The sequence below is a fragment of the Excalfactoria chinensis genome, chromosome 7 (assembly GCF_039878825.1).
Source record: "Excalfactoria chinensis isolate bCotChi1 chromosome 7, bCotChi1.hap2, whole genome shotgun sequence".
Taxonomy (NCBI): Eukaryota; Metazoa; Chordata; class Aves; order Galliformes; family Phasianidae; genus Excalfactoria; species Excalfactoria chinensis.
The window spans coordinates 30,602,042-30,624,850 of record NC_092831.1 but is presented as its reverse complement, the minus strand read 5'-3'; the positions used below and the strand labels follow the sequence as shown (position 1 = coordinate 30,624,850).

The following is a 22,809-nucleotide window of genomic DNA, read 5'->3' as shown; positions in this document are numbered from 1 at the left end:
TCAAATATTTCAAGGGATTTAATAAACATGAGGGAAACCCATGGTTCACACATGTAGACAGTGACAGTAGAAGGGGCAATGGTTTTAAACTAAAGGATGGAAGTTTGACATTAGATATCAGGGGGAAGTTGTCTTCTGAGAGAGTGATGAGGCACTGGAACAGGCTGCCGAGAGAGGCTGGGACACTCCCTTCATAATAAAAACTATTAGAGTCATTATTCAATGGTTTTCTGTCAAGTTTAGTGCTGCCAACGGGTGTACACCCCCTACAGTATACAAGGAGCGTGTACATGTGACACTAAGGGACGTGGTTCAGTAGGGAAATATTGGTGGCAGGTGGATGGTTGGACTGGATGACCTTAGAGGTCTTTTCCAACCTTGGTGATTCGAATTATTAATTGGTTCTCTGATTCTAATTATTACTCAGTGTAACTGGCACACTCGAAACCACTCCAGCCACAATCACAAATCTCGCTCCTCTCAGAGACTCTCTTTAATAATGGTGCTTTACGCACTCCTTTGTGAGCTGCAAGGTGTGCAAATTAATTTGCTACACAGGGACTTGATAAACATCCATGGAGCCTATTGGAACTGCAGGGAGGCTGCAAAGCAAGCGCCGACCAAGCGTTCCAGCAAAGCCTACTTCCAGAACGTTGAAAAGCACCACAGATGATATTAAAATCTACTTAATACACAACCAAAAAAAGAAAAGAAAAAAAAACTCAAGAATTACTGGCTTCATCTTGATCACTTGAATTAACTTTAATTCTTCGCTTACGTATACTTTGGGAGAAACTTCTACAACATAAGAGAACTGCCTGTGGTAAGTGTGGTCAACTGGGACTACAAAGTGGGTTCTTGTTCAGTAAACCCTGAGTGTTTCAGGTGAGGGAAACGTGCCACTCACACCATTTAAAAACACGCTGGAAAACCACACGACAGACAGGCAAAAAAACATTCTGGCTGCCACGTGCCTTTAAAGTTTTGGATTCATCAGTTTTTGTTCAAATGTTGCTGTCTGATACCCAACAGCCCCTGAGTTCTCCGGACAGACGTATTCTCATTTTAAAAGGACAAAAACAGACCCACTTTGGCAGCAGTACTTCATGTACGATTCTGATCTGTAGAGTGACTTCTTAAAATGGCTCCATTGTATTTCTAGCTCTGTTTTCCACGTATATATTGAACCGTAGTTTTCATATGCACAGCATGCTCGTATTATATATGACTTTAAAAGTTTCCTACATATTTAGCTCCTTTCATCATTGTTAAAGTAGATTAGAGAAAACGGGAGCTGGACTTTTCATTATTGGGTTGTAGCTGTTTCCTTTCAGAGTTCTGTAGCCCACAATACCCCATTAGCCAAGATGGCACCCAAGCCAAAGGACAATTTAGATATCTGCAGTTCCTCAGGACTGCATCTCTAAAAGTACATTTGTAAATCTACAACGAGCAGAACCACATCAGGTAAAAAACCTTTTAGGCACAGACCTGAAATAACCCAAGTTGCCATTTCCATAGTCTACTTACAGAGCAGAACTACATTTATCCAGATTACAAATGTGTTTTCTTTTGCCAACCAGGCTCTTAAAGCAAAGGACAGACAACCAAAGTCTACTGCACATCATAGCTCTGCTGGGAGGTCACGGCTGCCACCAGTCATAGGTGACCGCATGCAGTGCCGTGCCCCACACAAGCTCAGTGGTATTAGCAGTGGGCTCAGCAGTCTGACGTGAGCAGCAGTTAAGAGTCTGCAGTTACTCTCTGCCTCCATTCAAACAAGCAGAGGTCACAAGAAGAAAATACATGCTTGTGATCTGTTCAGACAGGAACTCTGCCAACACAGGTCATGTTTACGAGTCTACAGCCGTACCGAAGTCCCTTGAGTTTGAATGAGACACATTCAGCTTAAGAATTTTGCTGTTAAATTGGTGAGAAAGTAAAGCAACATAATTTTGTGAAAGAACATCCTTACTAGAAATCCCCCACACCTGCTGATTTAAGTGTTAGTAAGTAACGCTGTAACGAGCTCATGTAGGCAGAAGGGAGTGTTTGAGGAAGTACCTTCAGTCCAAGCCAGTAAGCCCAAATGACTGCAACAGCATGCTTACGCCTAGCCTCCTCCTTCAAGCGTTTCAATTCCCTTCGAGCCTAAAAGGTTTAGATAGTGAACAAAAGAGACAGCCCGATGCAGACAGCACAATGACCAGGAAAGGCTCCTCCCAAACAGAACAGCCAACTTACAATCAAGGTATAGAGAGATGGAAGAGCAGTGTTTAACCTCCAAAACCCCTTGTTGGTGTGAAATGGTGATAAACCACATATGAGGTCCAAAAAGCCTCAGTCTGAACTTCTATTATGCACGTGAGAATTTTATCTGTCCTATTATTTGCTGCCAGTGTTTGCATATCACATCCTTCGTGCACACCCTTGCCAGCAGCAGTAAGTACCATGTGATCAGAATGACGCCTATGGAAACCAAAACCTCAGCATCTCAGCAGCACTTCCACTGGCAAGTGTTGGATCGAAACCCTGAAATGGCGTGTGATGATAATGACTGGCACTGCACTAAGGGCTTTTATTCTGGAGGTGATTCTCATTTTCACGTACTTGAAATTCTACAGCCTGGTAAATTATTCCTTTCTCTGTGGAATGAAAAGGTAAGCCTCCCCCTACACAGTGCCTTCCTGCATGCAAACAGATAGACACTCACCTACTATTCCTCAATAATCCCCATTCTAGGAAAGCAATTTGCAAAGCATTCTGAACACATACACGGGCAATTTAGAAGAACCTTGTATTTTAAAGGACATCCGAACCTCAGTTACTCAGTATGTGATTACAAAAATCAAACGGAATGGAGAGTTCCAGTGTTATAACATCAGAGAGACACAGCAGCTCTGCCGACGTTGTCAAGTTGTGTGCTGTCAAATGGACTCGTGCAGCTGCAGATCCAGCCTGCGATGGGGCTAGCGTGTAATGCAGGCACTCATAAAAATGCTCCTACTCATATGAATGTAAAGAAAGCTTCTACCATCATGTATTGGAAAAGAGACGTCTACCAATTTTTCTGGAGCAAGGAACTATGGATAACAATAAAATTAACTACCAATGTGCTGCATTTAAGTAAACAGAGAGGAAACTGTTAACTTCAGCAGCCACCTAGATGTCAGGTTAGATGCACGGTCTCTCTGCAGGGAGGGAAACTCTGCACGTTTGCTTTGACTCGCAGTGCTGCCATTCCATTGCAAATCTAACAGCTTTATATCAAAACAGCAGTAATCAAACTCCGCATTTTACTTCAGATGTGATGTGAGCACATCTCTACATCTCATTGGCAAGGCGATCAGACAGCATTTCCCACTCCATCCTAAATATTAACTGGGGGATGTTCTAAACGTAACAAATCAGTAGAATATAATTAACAAATCATTAAAGATTTTTACCAGTCGAAACAAACATAATTTTAACCTCCAATGAACAGCATTTCAAATGTTCACAAAACCCACAACTGCAGGCTGGGGATTAGCAAGAATCTTTCAGTGGGACTTTGCTTCTGAAAACAAACAGCTGATGCTGGAATTCTTGGGATTTTTCTAGAGCTGTAAGTTCAGAATTGCCAGCTAGCACCATTTTCTGCTAAAAGATCTGGTCACGAAGCTGTGTTTTAATTGCAGCTACTATAGTTTTCTTACTGGTTCAAATCGCAACCAGAGAGTGAATTAAACCAATTAAAATGAATATTGAGTAAAATGAATAGCGTTGGTTTGAACTTGTAAGTGAAGACTGCTCAGGGTGCGGAATATACAGCCTGATGAAAATCTCAATTAGATCTCTAGGACAGTGTCACTGAAAGCGCTTGTTAGGGGAGGGAAAAAAACACTGAAAACCCACAACCTCCTCTCCCCGCCACAAACCATGCTTTGCACATTTGCAAGTAGTAAAATGCATTTCCTAATTGGAGAATACTGGAGTCTAGTCGTTTTTAATCTGGCCTAATCAGTTGTTAGTGCAAACCACTACATGGCTGCCATGCATGGGATTTCCTACTCTACAAAACACTGATACACAGAATGTCGTCAGGTTTAAGAATGGCATGAATGGAAATGGAGGGAACCAATGATCATGCTCTATTATTTTTAAGTCAACCGTATTAGTTATTAATTCTCACTATTTACTATTGATTAATTGTTGATATCGTTGGGTAATGAAGGGGGGCACGTGACATGTGCATGAAGTACCTTATATCCAAGCCAGTAAGCCCAAATAACAGCAATAGCATGTTTATTTCTAGCCTCCTCCTTCAGCCGTCTCAGTTCCCTTCGTGCCTGCGATGCGTTTGAAAACGGGATATAGAAAAGCTTAGGGAAGAAAAGGTTACTGCAAGTTCCCAACGCTGAGAGAAAGAAAATGAAACCAGCCACCACAAAGAGCAAATATTAAAGCACGTCCCAGCTTCCCAGGCTGCACCAGCTAAAACACGTTAGCAGCAAAGATGGGGAAAAAAAAACAAAATAAATAAGTAGTTTAAGCCACTGAAAATAGTTCCAAGCTAGCTTTGCCCTCAAGGGCCTTCCTCGTTCTATAGAGAGACAGTTAGGTGCAGAATCTGTCACCGCTTTCTCACCTGGGTACCGTGCCAATAAGCAGCAATTATCGTGGCAGCCTCGTTACAACGCTTCTGGTGCTTAAGCTCCCGAAGAAGTTTCCGAGCCTGTAAACAATTGAAAATACAATTCAGCATGACTCTCCATCTCTCTATCTGCACAGCAGTAACTATACTTCTCCTTACAGCATATGCCTTATCCCTTTAGCAATAAATCACTTATCCCTTTAGCAATAAATCACAAGTAAATTGCACAGTTACAGGCGACACTTAAGGCTGCTGTCAAACCAGGCTTTTATCCCCAGCACTGCCACCACCAAACATTATGTTCACCATTGACAAATGAAGAAAAAAAACGTAATTCTAGACGAGATGATGATTTGACCGAGTTCTCCTCAAATAACTCCCGAGGGAAAAGGCAGCACAACAGTTTTTGAGCTGTCACAATACTTCCAACTCATACTTTTTAAACAAGAAAAAGATGGAGTACAGCTCAAGAGAAATTATAAAACCAAATTATGCTTGTGTATTAACAGCAGAGTTCAAGGCCTATGGGGCATGAGAGGGCTGTTAACACCTATAGGTAGTAAGTGCAGCCTGTCCAATAGCAAGGAAACTGACACCAAAATCAAAGGCAGCCCTCTGTTCCCTAAACAGAGAATAAAGTCACAGCCTGTAATATGGAGAAAGATGAATAAGAAAACAGAGGAGGCCAGGGACACTTCTGATGCTGAACTGCTTTAAAGCTGTTTTCATTGGAACTGATAACCCCAGTTGGGCCTCTCGCTACTGCATCACTCTAAGTCTGGCTTAACAATACTGGCTGCAGAATTCTCTCTTTGCCAAGTACAAACCTCTGAGGTGCAAAGTTGTCACAAACTGACAACAAGCAAGCAATGGCAAAGGCACTTGCTTACAGCAACGATGACACGCTTTCACCTATCCACTCAGCACACAGCAAAGAAATGAACGCATACCCCAAACAATGCACAGCTCACATGATCCAGACTAATCAAAACCTGCTTTCAGCAACCCAAACTCATGCCAAGAAGAGTGAAAAGCAGGAGGCTTGGTGCACTTCAACTGTGTTTTCTTCCCCACTCCGTAACTCAAAGGCAGAACCACAACAAGAGGAAACTCACCTTCCATCCTCTGATGTATGACTGTACTATAATAGCTGAACTTTTTATCTTCTGATACTTCTTTTGTTGCTGTATAAAAAGAAAATGAATATACGATGCTTAGAATATTGCATTGCTAACACCTGAAGCCATCATTAGGGATAGAAGCAATAAAGGTTAAATATGAGGAAATTCTGAACAAGCAGATCAAAGCACAGATCGTCTGTTTAACTCGAGAGGAAACAAAACCCATCAACAATGGTACATGGACAATGTCCCTCTCTGTGTACAGAAACAGTTCATGGTCAGCAGCACAAAAATTACATGGATTAAATACTAACAGTAACAGCTCTATTTGTCTTTCCCACAAGCAAAGCAGTATACAGACTCTTAGAAATGCTCACATTCGTTGGCTAAGCTTTTCCTTGCCTTTTCACAAGATTTATGATGTTTCTATTATCTTTGGAAAAAACAAAACAAGCAAACAAAACTGAACGCATACTCCTGAATGACACATTAGGATATTATTCAAGTACACCCAGTGTTTTCCTAATAAAAAAACCCTCAGTTTCCCAGCAGGCTACTGGACACTATAACAGTGAATAATGGTTGATGGCTTTTGGGCTTCATGTTCAGCCCCCTTCAACAACAGAACATCACTATGAGTGAGCTACAAAGACCCCTAAGACTCAGCAAGGGTCTACAGCTAAGCAACCAACAATGACGTGGACTTAGTTATGTATGGCAACTACATTTTCCAATCATTAAGATCATACAAGATCTCAAATCAGACACACGGGCACAACACAATTTAGTACTGATGTTGATACTAGAAACAGTGTATTCAGTCACAAATAAAAAGAGTTTTACAGCCTAAAAGCATTTCTTCTCAGATGTAAATAACTGCACTTCTTTGTAATAACCCACATTTTGCTTTCATCATCCAAGATAATTGAACCCAACACAAATGGCTTTCAAGATGACAAATGAAAGTGCTCGTCAAATGAAATGAGCAACTGTCAGTCCTGCAACTTTCAGTTTAAGATGCTCACTCCCTACTTCACGTGATAGTTTACCAAGCTTTCTAGTATAAGTAAAGAAATGCATTTTGACATCTGTGACTTTAAAACTTGACAACAGTCTATCTGATGTATCGTGTGCTATTCACCAACTGAGGAAAAGACAGCTCATAAAGTCATGGACTTAAAGACCCAGCCTACAAAAAGAACTGTACCGGTACGAACTACTAAACTACGATGCTTATGGGCTATAATTAAAACAAATCCCAGAGATCCTCCCAGACAGCATTCTTCAGCCTCAAATGCAAAGGTACCAAATAAGGGAAAAATACAAAAACAGCCTTAGGAACAGCTGAATTCCACAGAATCACACATGTATATTAACAAACATTTTTGATACATCAGCCATATGCTTCGAGAGCAGCACAACATTTGCTTGGCTCATCTTCAAAATCCTGCTCTCAGAGCTAAAGGACTGGAAGGACCTTTTTAATTATTTAAGCAAAAGCACAATGGAAATGCTAAAAAAAGTAATAATTTTACATATATTTTTATTCTTTAAATACCAGTATAAAACTGAATTCTTTCTACATTCCTCCATACTTAGGAAGTTATGAAAACTCATTAAGAAATAAAAAGATACGCTCCCCTTACCCTTGCCAATAATTTATTAAGGACAATGTCTTACTGCGTATCTCCTGAACCAGGCAGCAATCACAATCTGGCTTTTTTTCATTAGCAAGAAGCGTGTGCGGCACTTCCAACCTCTGTAAATCTTCTCAATGAGCGTAGCCAAGTCCTCCAACCGCTGCTTTCTCAGATCTTCTAGTTTGAAGAGCTGGGGGTATTTTTTTAGGGTGTTATTTAACAATAGAAGAAAAACAGAAGACGAGGATAGACCAAAAACCCCCTAAGTAGTTATTCTAAGCAAAATCCCTCCTATATTCAAGTTCCCCCTTTAGACACCTTCTGGTTTATTTACCTCCTATCATACCAGCAGACGCATCAACAGGTTTGCACAAGATACATTGCTTTAAGTCATCACATGAAAGTTAAACTCAGGTTGACAGCTACTGTAGAGAACTGACTTTCCTTCAATCTTCATCAATGTTCATTCATCCCAATTTAAAAGTTATAAAATTGAATAGCTAGTTGTTGTTTTTTTTTTTTAATGCTATATTCTCCACCAACCACTGTATCTAGAAAAATCAGTAGAACAAGCTGGTAAATCATGCAGCACATAGCAGGCTATCCTCATAAAAGATACCTTGATTTTGCATAGAAAGGCATTTTTCACTTACCGTTCTAGGGTTGCGGATGAATATCTTTGATCTACCAAACGAAAACTCTTCTTCAGGGATTTCCAATTCGTTAAACAGTACCTCTACACCAGCCCTAGTAAGAAGTAAATGAGCTTAACAAACATGACCCCCAGCTCTAAAACTTCTTAGTTAACATATTCACAGATTAATTTCTGGGAAATAGATGAAAGCTCATTTTACATTCTTAAATACTGCTCGACATAAGCAGATTGAAAACCTAGCTCACTTACTGTTTATTTAGCTAAAGGCAAGAATAATCACGGTAAAGATTCAAAATAACTTGATGAAAAAGGAGCAATTTTCATTCAGCAGCATCAGCAATGGCCTATTTTTTCCCCTCCTACTTATAAAATGATTCTGAACAACAGTAATTTTTAGACCCCCCAAAAAGGGTAGGTTTTCCAATGAAGGAACTCATGCAAAGTCCAAAACGATTCTAAGGGAATGAAACCAGTAGAACATTTGAGCTGCTCCAGTTGACTTGTTGATTTACTGTTAGAATACTTGAATTATCATTAAATAAGAAAGAATTCCATTTGTTTTTAAAGGAAAAAATATCCGAATGTATGGAAGACAATCATACTATTCACTGAAATGGGATAGTTGAGAAGACTGCAGCTCTCCTACCTGGCTGGCCCTCTCCAGTGTGGCCACGTCTGCTTGCACAGCATTTTGTACCTTTCCAGGCATGGCTCATATGCCTGCCTGAATGCATACCCTGCCCTTCTGACCCGGACGTTCTCCAGTAGACCAAGGTATCGGATTTGGTGGCACACCAGGGCATCATTGAAAATGTGTGCAGCCTTTTTGTCATTAGGTTTGATGCACCTGGAAAAAGAAACGAACAGTGACACTGGATCACCGCCCTCCGAGTCAACAGCTACTGTAGTCAACTGTAGGTTTCAGTAGCCTTATCCTTTAGTACCGAAATATCATTTAACTCAATGAATACAAATTCTCTGAGTTCATCACAGGGTCATTTACCTAATGTAGTTTGGATTTTTTGTCTGGAGATTTTTCATCAAGGTAGCAACTGAAGCCTTGAACTGCGATCCTGCTGTTGGTGGTCTCTTGAGATTGATCTTGGCAGGGTTACCTTCAGGGAACAGTGCTTTGATAAGAGAGTGACTGGCCTTCCACATAGCCTGGGAGAGGTCCCGGTACAGAAGATCATTATTTTTGTCAACAAATCCTTCCACCTGGTACATAACCTGAACAACAGAAGAAAAGTCTCATCAGAGCACGGTATGGACTGTAGGATGTAGGCCATTTCCAAACCGCACCACAACACCAATTTCTCTTCTTTCTCACTATTCAAAACAATTTAAAGATCCCAGCAGCAACTAGCTGTCCATGCAGTCCTCAGGGGACTTTTATTTAAAAGAACTCTCACCAGGAAAGCAGTCCAATGAAAACAGTCATAAATGGAAACCCTTGACCAGCAGCTGAAGACCCTGGAAGCACCCAGATGAACTTCATGTAGATCTCAGAGCATGCCTGGCTTCTTAAATCTAATTTGATTAGTCATGACAAGTCATCAGGCTGATAATACATATTTACCAGCTTCGTGATTTCACAGTTAGTTCTTTGCAAATATGTATTATGTATGCTAACCATCAATCTACTACTGCCGTAGCCATGTTTTACAGAACAGCAAGGGACTGTGAACTCGGATGACTTTTTTGTTTAGAGAACACATTTCATGTTTCTGACAGGTGTGGTAAATGCCACTAGTGACAAAGCCCTTTGCATGAGCTTGCTTAGATTTCACAACAGAAGGGTCAAATTTTTGTTGACGAGTAACCAGAGCAAAATGTTCTCAGCTGAGGATGGGAAAACAATCCTGAAATAGTTGGAATGCACTGACTGCTCTGTTGTACAAGAGAATATTAGTAACAACTGAAGACCCTCATTGGCTGCTAAGACACTGTTTGCACTCTTTCCCAAAGCACTGGGGTATTTCAAATTCACCTGGAATTTTGACAATCAAAGAAATACCCAAGTATTAATCCTTGACAGATGATAGAAAGTTAAAAAACAAATGGCTGCCTCGAAGACTGAAAGTGAAGAATTTCTAGTGCTACTTTGAAAGGACAAATTATCAAACTACTCCAAACTTTAAAACTGACAAAACATTAAAAACCAGGGAGATAATTAAACAGAACCAGAACAAAATGATTTCCAAATAGTCATTAGTCTGAAATTAATATTTCATCAGTATTTTCAACCCTATTTTTGCTTTAGTCTGTCTCCTTTCTACAAACAACAGTTCTGATATTCACTAAGAAGTCATTTGAAATTGACATTAAAACATCAATCAGAATTGTATTTATACATATAGCTTACATTTTAAGCAGCAGAAAGCATTTGCAAGCCTTCAGTACAGTTTTCCCTTCCACCTGTCTCAAAATACAGACTTTCAAAACAAACTCAGTTCCTTCATATGCACTTTCTCATCACCCTAGCTATAGACCATTGCCATAGTTAATGACTGCAGCTAACCTGAAGACTAAGAACACAGGTTCCAAACTGTCCTGCTTTCACATGTGTGTGATCCTTTTGTCATTCTAAACAATGCCATTGTTTTCATAGACCCAGCTCCAGAATTGTTCTGTCACCAAAGCCCATGGGACATTGAGCTCCTTTGCTCAAAGAAGCCCTGCCTTCAGTTTTGGCTAGAGCAGCTTCATATCCAAAAACCTTCCAGCCAAAACCAGTATCTTAGGTTCAAGATTGAAAAGACTGAAGGAGGTCTGGATTTTCTGATCAACTATCAGCTCAGATAGACCTTTTCCATGATCATAATACAGTTTAATAACTTAAAGAATCTTGCCACTATTCCAAAGTCTCACAAAGGACCAACGCTCTTCAGACACCACAAAGTCCAGATCAGTAGGTACCTTGCCAGCATAATGCTGAATCCTGAAGCAGCTGTGAGGCAGGGTGGTGTCATTAAGGAACCGGGAGCACTTGCTCATCCTGCTTTCAAAATGCTGGTGGGTGGCACACACTTGGTTCAGCTTTTCTAAAAAGGTGTCATCGGTGACAGTTCCTGGTCTCAGGCACTCCTCGTCGAGCATGGCCAGGATTCCAGTTTGGTTCTGAAGTTTCAAGGCAAGAGTATGAGCATCTGTTTTCATCATATTTACATGAATACAAAAAAAATGAGACTGATATATCCTGTTAGACCAGAAACACGTCACTCCAAACCATCTCCATCAGACACTTCTCTTTTCCTCACCCCTACTCCCAACAGACCTTTAAGCATCTCAGTTTTTCCAAGGCTGCTTCATAGACTGGAAGCCTCCAAGTTCATCTTAATTGGCAATTTCATGCCTTTGACTCAGACCACAGAAACGCCAACTTAAATTAAAGTAGCTAGTCTATGGGCAAAAAACAGCATACATTTTATAGTGATAGCTAAAAACTGTTCTGAAAGTTAAGGAATTTGCTGTGCTAAGTCCACAGAAAATCCTCCTATTACATACAAGAATTTGCTCTATCTGAAGAGCTCAATAATAAATCGTGGAGCTGTTGGGTTTCCACAAGAAAAGAACAAGATATTATTTACAATACAGCATGTGATATCTTACAGTGAAAACACCGCTGTGTTACTTCTCTCACAAAAGTGCTGCTGACCACTCCTAACGGACTAACATCCAATCTTTCAATTTCATATCAATAAAATGAAAGTTTACCATTCAGAATAAGATTATTAATACCAACAAAGGCTTGTTTTATCAAAGCATATTGCGGATGCATACAGATGTCAAGGTTAAATTTAATACATGCTTAAAAATCATTCAGAAAAGATGACTGTAAATAACTTACATTTTCTATTAGGTCGCAAATTATAGCATTGTTGAAATACTCGATATGTGTCCACTCAATTCCCTATAGGGGGAAAAAACAAAGTCTGAACAGCAAAACAACGGATGGAGCATTTCCCCTAGGCAACCTAAACTACATTCCAGTTGACTATTTTTGAACCTAGTTCTATATGCTTACCAACATCTTACTTATTAAGAAAGAAACGCAATCGTCTCCCGCTAACATTATCTGCGCAAAAAAGCTGCCCTTGAGCAGCAGCCAAAGCCACTCTCCATTCCTTTCCCCCATCGGTGTCAACTTCCCATGCACTCCCCTGGAGCAGGGCCAGCTGCCTCCTGCCCAGCCCCGGCTCAGCGCTGCTCTCTGCACGCTCCCACTGCTCAGAAGGGAAGAAACCCATCTCAGGGCAAGCATCTGAGATCAACATTCTAAGCTCTGAGGGGTTTTGTTGTTGTTGTTGTTTGTTTTTTAATGGAAGAAGGAAAAAGGACTAAATTTAGATGAGACCATCTGCAAAGATCCAGTCTGTCAGTTGTTCAGATACTCCTAATATCCAAATATACATATATATAGTTTCACAAGTATCAGTAATAACATCTCCAGGATGAGATGCTAACGCACCTGGAGATAACACAAGTAAAGGACTGGAAAAAAAGAAAGACCTTAATTTGCATCCTGCAGTGACATCCTGTAAATCAGATCATTAGAACGCTCCAAATATCACTGAAGAAGCAAATTACAGTGATTCTGCTTTGCAAGTGTTCACGCTGAATGCAAAAAAATCACCAAAAACAAACATACGAACAAAAAAAAGGCATGTGAAAGCTTCACATTATCCTCAAGAACATAAAGAAGGAACTTAACTCCATTTCCAGAAACATTGGTGCAGCAAAGTAGTATCATATAAAAAGCCACTCCCGTGAAAAGAGGTTCAAGCGTGCATCAGTTTGGTTGAATGGAGAAGATGGGAAGAGGAAAGGATAATGAGAGATGGTTTAAGTGTTACCTCTCGGATGTATTCCTCCTGCTCTTCCTTGAGGGTGAGTTCTATGAAGATCTGCTGCAGCTTCTCATTACAGTAGTTGATAATGAATTGCTCAAAGCTGTTGTCCTGTCAAATAACACACGTTTGCAGTGTGAAGACGCTGGTGTGGAATTGTAGCAAGATGCTGCAGCAGCGGCAAGTCAGCAAGCTGCTCTATTAACTCCTACTTTTGCAGTATTTAAGTGAGAATTAAATCAGTCTGGAAAGTTTAGACCAAATCCTTCCCCGATTCTTTCTTCCTCTATTGGAAGAAATCAGTGGCTTTGTAGGTCTCTATTGGTGATGCCTCTGTACTGCTTCCTCAAGACGAGTCATAAGGACACCTATATAGTGCCAGGGAGCAAACAGGTGTGCTGCGCTAATCTGCCCCCATACATAACAAATGGTCTCCTGCAGGTTCTGGTAAGTAAAATAATGTTAGCTCTTTTCCAACCAGGATCATCCAGTATCAAATAAGGTATCCTACTTCACTGAAGACTAATGCCCATGCTGCTAAGATATGATAGCCTTTGGAGGTCAACTTCACTTCTCCCCTATCGACCAACTGCTTGCCAAACTGCCCCCTAAAATGAAGGCAATTTGGGCGTTATCAACCAAAAAACATTAAAAGGCTGACTTCTACATAACTGCCTTGGGTAGAAGCACGTAACCCTGTGCAGAAAGAAACAGGGAACAAGAGCCCCAGGAAATGGTGGTGGCAGAAGTGAGAAACCATCGCTGAGAACTTCTAGGAGGATACGTGGTAGGACTGGAAACAGTGAGCACCACATACCCTAGGCAGGGCCCTCAGGTTCAACAGAACACCCCCAGGGCCAGGACTGCAGGATAAAGCTGGGGTTCACCATATCTCCATGATGTTAAATGAGCACAGCAGGGAGGTCAGGTGCCCGCTTTGTGGACCATTTCCAAAGGAAAAGGGAATATAAGCCTCCATGTGTTTTGCTTTGTGTTTTTTTTTTCCCTCCCAGTGCTTAGGAGAGTCATTAATATTTTAAGAACTCCCAACACGTGTCTGCAGAAATAATTGCAATCAGCAGCTATTTTGGATATCTATTCCTGGTCTCTTCTGGGCTTTGTGGTTGGGTTCCCCCTCCCTTCTTTATTTTAATTGCTATTCATCAGGAGCCCTCTGGTTATTTAGGAAGCCTGAAATTTTGCATAATAAACCACTATGCATTTTTAGACTACCAAAGAACTCTGCGATATATTATCCGTGAAGCTCAAGTTACAATAATATGAATTATTTTTTATGACTACAGGCAATTGCAATCATTTAAAACCTTAAATTAAGGATCTGGTCACTAAAATAAGATTAAAAACACACAAGCAGATTAGAAAATATTTAGGTAGCACAGATCTCTTCCATCAGTTTAGTTTGAGGTAAAGCAAAATCACAGCCGATCACCCCAAATTCTCAGCCGCATTAAATTCTGCCCCTCGCACCAATTGCAATTATCAGTCAAGAGATTGCAAACTTGCACAGCTCTCAATGAGAAAGTCAAAATTGGGCATGCATCAAAACCAGCACTGCAAACAAGTCATACTTACTGCATTCTGTTGGAAAAAGAAATTACATAAATTGGTGTCAATGCTTAAATCACTTGCAAAGAAACACAAAGCAAAATTATCCATTAGCATTTACATGGTGTACCAAGTAAAACAGCTTTGTTTTTCTTAATCGGGTTTGTACATCACTGAAAACTTCAAGTGCAACTTAGGTGGTATATAACATATTTGTGTAGATGTGTATGTTTAGATTCAGTCCAAAGACTCATAAATAAATCAAGGGATTGAGGCACATCACCACGTAATGCGGAGCAGTGCTTCTGCACTGTCACATCTCTACATCAGAGCAGACCTTTTGACTCAAAAACCATAAATATAACCTCCGGTAGCTAGACCTCAATAAAAAGAAAAGGAGAGGTGAGGGAGAACACTTGAAAGAATAAAAGCCTATGTAACATATGCAGATAAGGCCTTCACTTTAGATATACTTAGTCTGATGTGAAAAGACCCCAACTGACACATCACCTTGGAAAGAGGAAGGGTCGAGCATCCCCATCTTCCTGCCAGGTGCACACCACTAACTCAGAAAGACTGTTTCCCCAAAAGCCCCTGTTATCCTGATTGCAAGGACAGCAGAGCTTATATTTCACGTGTTACACATAGTCCTCAAAAGAGGATAGAAAATGGACCGCAAATCCAGCTAAAGCATCTCACTGAAAGGTCATTAACAATATATTAAAGTAATTGCTAGGTGCTTTCCTGATTTGCTGCGTATCAGTGATATTTATGGCCTGTCACAGAAAGGCAAACCAAAATCCACAGAGCTCTTCGGAAACGACTTACTTTAAGCTAGGAAATTCTATTTGACATTGCCAAGCCACTGAAAATTGCTATTCCAGGAAAGCAGGCACCAAAGATGAGGCGTGATTTTGGCTTTTGTGTACCAGGAGACATTTGGTAAGCTAATTGCAGTTCAGAGAGAGGCATTTCCTTTCACTGATGTCAAGAAGCACTGTGAAGAACTGTTTGGAGTGCTTGTTTCTGGGTGAATCTGAATGAAAAGATGGCGATTCTGTCAATTTATTCACTCTTGTCATAGAGCTATAGATTTTGAATGCACGAAGGCTTCACAAACCATATGCTGCTGCATGCAAATTGCCAAGAACTTTCCCTCACTATTCTAATGATGGCTCCTTGATTAATGTGGCAGAAATAGGAAGAGGTCTATCTAAAAGACTTGCTTGTTTTTTCCACAACGTGATGGGGATTGATTGGCACCAGTGACAGCACTCCACAAACCCAGCCAGGACAAACAGGCTGCGAGAGCCCAGTGACCTGAGGCTCTATTTACTGACTGTGCTGAAGATGCACCTCAAATGACAGAAAGAGGCTTCACAAACAGTGTATTTCAATAATCTTGGGAAATATCAGGGGAAAAAAAAAAACTAAGAGAAGTTTTTAGGCTAACACTTCCAAATAATGAAGAGAGCCTGTTTTGTTTTGTTTTTTTTCCAGGCTGTAATTTTGCTGCCTTAATGCTGCAAGCACCACTTCAATCGCTGCTTTTTAATAGCAGTATTACATAGCATCCATCTGAAAGCACTGCAAAATACACAACACAACCACTCAGGAAGAACAAACCACTCAGTCTGTCAAATGAAATTAAAGGTGCTGGAAAGCAGGACGTCACCTGAGGTGCACGGTCAGTTCTTGCATTACATTTAGGGACTCCTAATATCAAAAACAACAGGGAATCTTCTTAGGAAAATTAGCTACCTTCTGACCTTCTTCCTCCATAAAGAATTCAAATGCATTTTTGAGTAGCCAGGTTCCAGTGACCTCCAAAGACACAGAGGTAACTAAGAGACTTGCTTTTCACTCAAAACTGGCTATCTGTGGTATGTTTTTATTACACTAGTAAGTAGGAACAGGTCTCATACCTAATGAAGTCTGACTGCAACCATTCTATTTTCTTGGTTCCTCTCCACAATTTCCCATAAATCAAGAACATTACATTCATTACAGTGCACAGACTCAGCTACATCACCGATACAACCATTATCATCCATCCGCAGGATGTTTCCCTACTTTTCCTCTTTCTTCTTTATCTTTCACACCCCAGTGGTTCCCACTGAGAGCCAATTAAAATGAACCTTTTGATCATTACAGAGGGGGGGAAGAGACAGACACTTCCAGTGTAATACATGCTACCATAGAAAGTAACTTTAAACCAATACACCCCCCCAGGCATCAGTAGCTCCTGATCTCCCTCTGCCAAAGGCTGGGTGAGCCAAGGCAGTTCAGACCCTGCGCTACCACTGGAGCTCCTTATACAACAGCTGGATGGCAAAGGCAATGATAAAACATCTGCGTTCATGCTTCAGTGAGATGAGTGGTAAAATGAATGGTGAAAACAATCAGCACATTTCATTTATATCCTTCTATGATGTTTAGGGATAGAAGTTTTTATGTATGACCACAGGGTCATGTAAAAGAGATGACACCAAGAAATATAAATTCTGGGAAATGAATATTATCGTGCATAGAAAGAAAATGAAAACAGAGACTCTTTATCTTATAAAACAATGTGCTACACGTAAAACAATGTGTGACCCAGTTAAACGTTATTGTAAAGAAATTAAGGTTAATGAGAATATGCCACCAATTCCCTGCTGAGGAAGTGCTGTCATAGTCTGGGGACAAGTACTTATGAACAACTCAGACTCCTTTTCTAGGTTACCATAGTGCTAATGGCACACACACACACACTAGTCATGTAAGAACAAGCATTTGCATTTGTCACACAACGAGAACATGAAGATGTGACCTATTAGGTCAGCCTGTGGTCCACCTGCTTCAGCCTTCTGCCTCCAACAACAGTAATATGAGGTTATGTTATGAGATCACATAAATCTGACCACTCTTTATAGCCCAGAACATGCATTTGCAGTTTTTTGTGAATGTTTCTGAGCCTTAACATAGCCAATCTTTTACAACTAACCTACGAGGGAATGAGAAGTCATCAAAACCACAGAGCTTTGCCTTGCAGAGCAGAAGAATGTAATTGCTCAAGATGTGGCAGAACACTGCACCACTCATCAAGCCAACAAGCAGTGGGGGCCACAGCATTACATCCTGGTTTTGTTATTCTGCTTTTATATATATATCACTTCAATGAAGTCAGCCTGATAAATGCTAGCTCTGAAACAACAGGAATTACAAACAGGCAAGAGCCTACCATATAATCTTATCCATTCCTCTGCTAAGATGTGATTACTGAAGGAAAAAACATGACTTCCACAGCCTCAAGCAGAGCACTTGTGTATGTTTGCTCCAGCATTTCAAATATTTCCTCTGTTGAAAGCAAACAGCCCATGGGATTTACTTTATAAACTTGCATTTCACAAAATAAGCCTGTTTAAATACTTCAGGTATAAAGCGATTAACTAAGTGGTGACTAACTTCTGTTTTGGAACATGATAGTACCTAAGGAAATGATTGCTGTAACTGTATTTTAAGGCCTCCACAGCACTCAGGAATCTACCCCAGGGTCACTCTGTAAAGCTCCCTGCTCAATGACCACTTGCCAGCAGATGCAGGTGATCAATTCTCTATTAAAAACTCTGCTCTTTTCCTTCATTGCAAGGCATAGTGCCTAGAAGAAATCACATTCTGGAGATTATTAAAGCAGCTACAGGACAACAGATATCTGCAGCTCAGACAGAGCTTAAGTAAGACACGGAGAAATAGTCCCCAGAGCCTAGAAAACTGAAGATAACAAGATACCAATATGGCTATTTCCTCCCTGTGCTTTTCTCTCTACTGCATCTTCTTTCTAGTTATTGGTTGCTTCTCCAGTAAAATCATCCTTAGGGAAAAACATCTCCAGGCCAGCAGCAATCTCCCCAAGCTCCGCAACTACCTTTCATTTAATAAGCAGGACACCAGCAGGCAAAGCAACTGAGCCAAGCTGTCGTGTAGCTATATGGTAGAAGTGCAAATAGCTTCCCACTTTTTTCACACCTCAAGCATCTCAGAAATGCCTCCGCAATGTTTACACTCTTCCTTTATCTGTTGCCTCCCTCTGAAAAAGGTAATTATCACAACTGCAAAAACACATTCATAGAATGTAATTAGGAACATGAATGCCATTTCATTTCCTCGATAAAGACATCAGCAATATCAAAGTCCAGACAACAGCACACACACACAGCTGTACAAGCAAGGGGACCAGGCTTATTTACACAGGACTTCTAAAGACAAGAAACAGGCTTACTGTGCACAAGTGATCATCCCTCTGTACTCAGCACTGGTGAGGCTGCATCTCCAGTACTGTGTTCAGTGTTGGGCTCCTCAATACGAGACAGATATGGAGGCCCTGGAGAGCATCCAGAGAAGGGCAACAAAGCTCATAAAGAGCAGCGGGTTCTGCCCAAGGAAGTGCAGTCACTGTCCCTGGAGGTGTTCAAGAAAAGGGTAGATGCAGCCCTGAGGGACATGAGATAGAGCAGTCACAGGCACCAGAGGATGGTTGAGCTAGGTGATCTTAGTGGTCTTTTCAACCTTAATGATCCTATGAAATCAACAGAAGCGGTATCATGGTGTGTCACAGACTAAGGAATGGATGTGCTTTTGCTGCTGGGAGACTTGTTTGACTTTTTTGTTGGAGATATTTCTTCTTACTGCTGAGTTTTACGCAGAATTTGGTGTATGCTCCGTCCTCGCGTATTCTCTGGGGACTCAGACCGAAACAAGCAGAACCTGCACCACTCCTCAACCTGGCTTTGTTGTGCCAACAGCTCTCAGTCAGAAGACAGATGAGGCACTTGCACTGCCCCAGACTGACGTCCAGAGAATCCCTGAGGCTCACATGAAGCCCTCCCTCACACTTCTCAGCACGTACTCCTGCCCTGGCACAGCTCCCCCCCTTCTCACACAAATGAAACCAGGGCCAAGCACAGCACTTTCTGGCACATCTCAAGAATTAGCCTCATTTGGCACCTTCATAAAGCTGCGCTACAAATTGTTAGCTTCAGCTTGAGGACCAGCTACAAAGCAGTTCAGAGTACAGCCTTTAAGCCAACTAGCACAGACATCTTTATCTCTAAAAGCCAGGCAGGATGAAATACTCACGCTTGCTCTATGACATTCAGTTTTACATACTCTAGCCCTCATCCACCTAAGTAGTGTACAGGATATCACCTCAATTTCAAAATGTAGCATGGAATCCATGCAGGAGGAGCTGAGACTGACCCTGCTGCTCTGATGGATCCACAGGCACTTGCCTCCCACAGCCCTCACCTGCACTTCCTTCTGACAGATGCACCCTTCCACACCCCCACCACAGCATCTTGCCCCCAAAAATAGCTCTGAATAAGGCAGGAGACTGTATTCACCATCCCAACCACACATCAACTCAGGCTGCAGGCTTGGACCATGTATGGCTGCTACACAATGAGGACTGACACTTCTACAACCCCCACAGCCAGGCTCTGACCCACTCCTGCAGCATCAAACAACAGCCCTCAGGCCCATAGCCTGCCTTTTCACATTGACTCTACACCCTAAACACCTGCCCACAGACCCTCCACACAGAGACGCCAACATGACAGCATTCAGCCCTCCAAACAGTCAGACCCAACAAACGGCTTACCACAAAGGGCATGGCAGAAATGAAGAATAAACACAGCTTTGCAGCACCTATTTTGCAATCATTTAGCTGAGCATGCTGCTGAAGTCTGCCAAACCCACAGAGGCTGAGGATTATCGATAGATTTCAATTGCCTAATCTGAATTTTTGGACAGCCGACTCCTTAAATCTGTGTTCCTGGACAGCTTTCAGGTCTGTCTGAAAAAGCTTTCTTGTGATTGACAAAAATACCCACCGTGTCCAAAACCCTAAGAGTAGAAGCCAGCATTGTCATCACTGCATTCATTACCTCGCCTCTGCTAGGCTTCAAGAGTCAACCAATTACTTATTAGGTAAATTTCAGCTTAAGTGAAATGCAGCAAAACCAGCAAATGGCAAGTAAGATCAGCTTTCAAAATCAGCTGAAAGAAATGCCATTTTTATATTGATTAAATTATAAAAACAGAATCATAAAGGTTGGAAAAGACCAGGAAGATCGAGTTCAACCATCTCCCATATCCCCACCATGCCCACTGAGCCACATCCCTCAGAGCCACAATCGCTTATAACAAAACAAGACTGCAGTTATCATCAGAAAGAGAAGGATGCTTGGTTTTGTTTGTTTTTAACAGTTCTTATTGCAGGAACTACAGGATGATCTAAGGAATCATCCCAGTCAAAAATAAGGATGGTTTAGGCCTTATTCAAAAAACTCTGTAGCAAATTCAACTTTCTGCAATTCAACTTAAGCAAGAGCTTCATAGCAAAACAGTAAACTAGAATATCATTAGTTTAGTCTCTAGAGATCCCAATGGGTAAATAAAATAAGGCAAAAAAAGGTTAAAGACAATGAGTCATTAAGCAGGCACCTTGCTACTTACTGCAGCAGCATTAACCTTCGTGTGCCATTATTCAGCATATGAAAACCTTCTCCTACCCCTGCTATGATTTTTGACGCACCCTGTTCTCACCCCCAGTCTGTTTCTGTTTGTGACTGTGCATTAGGACAGAGAAGGAGAAAACAGGTCTCAGTCCGTGAGTCTCTTAGATCCCTTTATGTTCCTTAATAGAGTTAGAGGTCAAAGAACAGACACTAATGATAAGCCTAGCTGCTTGCTGAGTAAAATCATATCCATAGCAAGCCCTTCTAACTTTGCCATATCAAACAACTTACAAGTTAAACCCTACAAGTTTAAACCCTTGGGAGCTATTAGTAATAGGTGAACGGTTGGACTGGATGATCTTTTAGGTCTTTTCCAACCTTGGTGATTCTATGATTCTACAGATTGTTTGCAGCCTGTTGTTATAAGAGATGTACGATCAGCTGCATATAGTCACTGCCACCAGCTACACTTCAGCCAGCAAGCTGAACGTTTAGTAGCCATGTTTACAAATGCGCCACACAGCAAAAAACTTCAAATATCTCTACACTTCTAATGAAATAAATCACAAGCTATTATTGATTTTCCCTCAAGGTGCTGGTTAGTCCAGCACTGAAGTGTCATTCATTTATCAGTGGGTTCAATATAATTAATTTTAACGCTATATATTTACTGTGAAGCAGTTACTTGAATCCTCAACAATCACTGTTTGTTTCTAAGTGTTTTCTGAAGGTGCTTAATAATTTTTGTGAGACTTGAGCATTTGTTATAAGGCTGGTTTGTTTTCCCATCACTTATCCTTTCAATTACAACACTGCCACGCAGTCCCAATACTGATACTTGTACTCTGTGAGTGTAATAACTCCAGAAACCTGAAGTAATGAGTTTCTTCTTCAGGCATCTCAACAACAAAATAAGGCATAATGTTTCTGACACACTGTCTGAATCCCACTTTCTATGTTCAGAAAGAAACCCACTTTTTCACGTCATGTTCAACCCAACTGCTTGAGTCACACTCTCACCAGGCCTTGGTTCACAAGCAGATCGCTCCCGTCTGGTTTATTTCAGAATTGCCTTTCCCAACTCCTTCAGTAAAACCCATTCTCATCATTTAAAGAATGAACAAAAACTTCCTACACTATTTTAACACTCTTGTCTGAATTGCCTAGGCTACCTTCTAATGTAAAAGAGAAAAGCCTTGTTTTTCCTCTTTTTTTCTTCTGCAAAATGGCTGGTTTATGACCTCCTGAGTCGCTGAACTACAGAAAAGAAAGCATTATAGGAGGAACAAGAGTAATTCAGCCTGCTTCTGCAGCACGGTCCCACAAACACCATTACTCTTGCACCAAGACCTGCATTCAGCCACATGACCGCTTGCAATCCATCCTCATAAACGCTCTCTGATGTTTAACACAAACAAACACAAACCTCACTGAGTAAACCCTTGAAGCAAGTATCACCTTTGTTTTCCCTTTTCATAGAGGTACTTCAATGTGCACGCACTTTGATGTCAGGCTTCTGAAATTAAGCTTACACCACCCCCTCACATATAATTACTCTTCTCTAAATGGTACCCATCTTCCACACTGCTTAAAGATGCTCGCTGGATTTTCAATAGAGATGTAGGGAAGTGGGTAAGGATGGAAAGCTTTCTGCTGATGTTTCCCCCTCAATAGAGTTTCCAGCTTAAATAGTTCTTTCCAACCAAAGCTTATAAATCTCCCAAAATAAACGGGCAGAGTAAGATTTATGAAGACTCCTTAACCCAATTAAAAATTCCTCGTTGATTGTTTTTGTTTCAGAATATCAGTAGGCCAAAAATATTCTCACAAGCAAACAGCAGTGAGCC

General features: G+C 41.1%; 1 protein-coding gene across 7 annotated transcripts in view; it reads right to left on the bottom strand.

Annotated features, from left to right (window-relative positions):
• The window catches only part of MYO1B (myosin IB), an 88,569-nt gene that overhangs the window by 12,707 nt on the left and 53,053 nt on the right, over window positions 1-22,809 (bottom strand). For 5 of the 7 annotated variants that reach the window (XM_072341733.1, XM_072341731.1, XM_072341734.1 and 2 more), the window contains 11 exons: window positions 12,906-13,010; window positions 11,900-11,962; window positions 10,969-11,169; window positions 9,053-9,279; window positions 8,696-8,896; window positions 8,048-8,141; window positions 7,435-7,584; window positions 5,749-5,817; window positions 4,628-4,714; window positions 4,242-4,328; window positions 2,065-2,151 (listed from right to left, as the gene is read on the bottom strand). In XM_072341733.1, coding sequence (XP_072197834.1) covers window positions 2,065-2,151; window positions 4,242-4,328; window positions 4,628-4,714; window positions 5,749-5,817; window positions 7,435-7,584; window positions 8,048-8,141; window positions 8,696-8,896; window positions 9,053-9,279; window positions 10,969-11,169; window positions 11,900-11,962; window positions 12,906-13,010 — 1,371 coding nt within the window. The remainder of the gene's footprint in view (window positions 1-2,064; window positions 2,152-4,241; window positions 4,329-4,627; window positions 4,715-5,748; window positions 5,818-7,434; window positions 7,585-8,047; window positions 8,142-8,695; window positions 8,897-9,052; window positions 9,280-10,968; window positions 11,170-11,899; window positions 11,963-12,905; window positions 13,011-22,809) is intronic. The other 2 variants (XM_072341735.1, XM_072341736.1) reach the window with 2 other exon arrangements.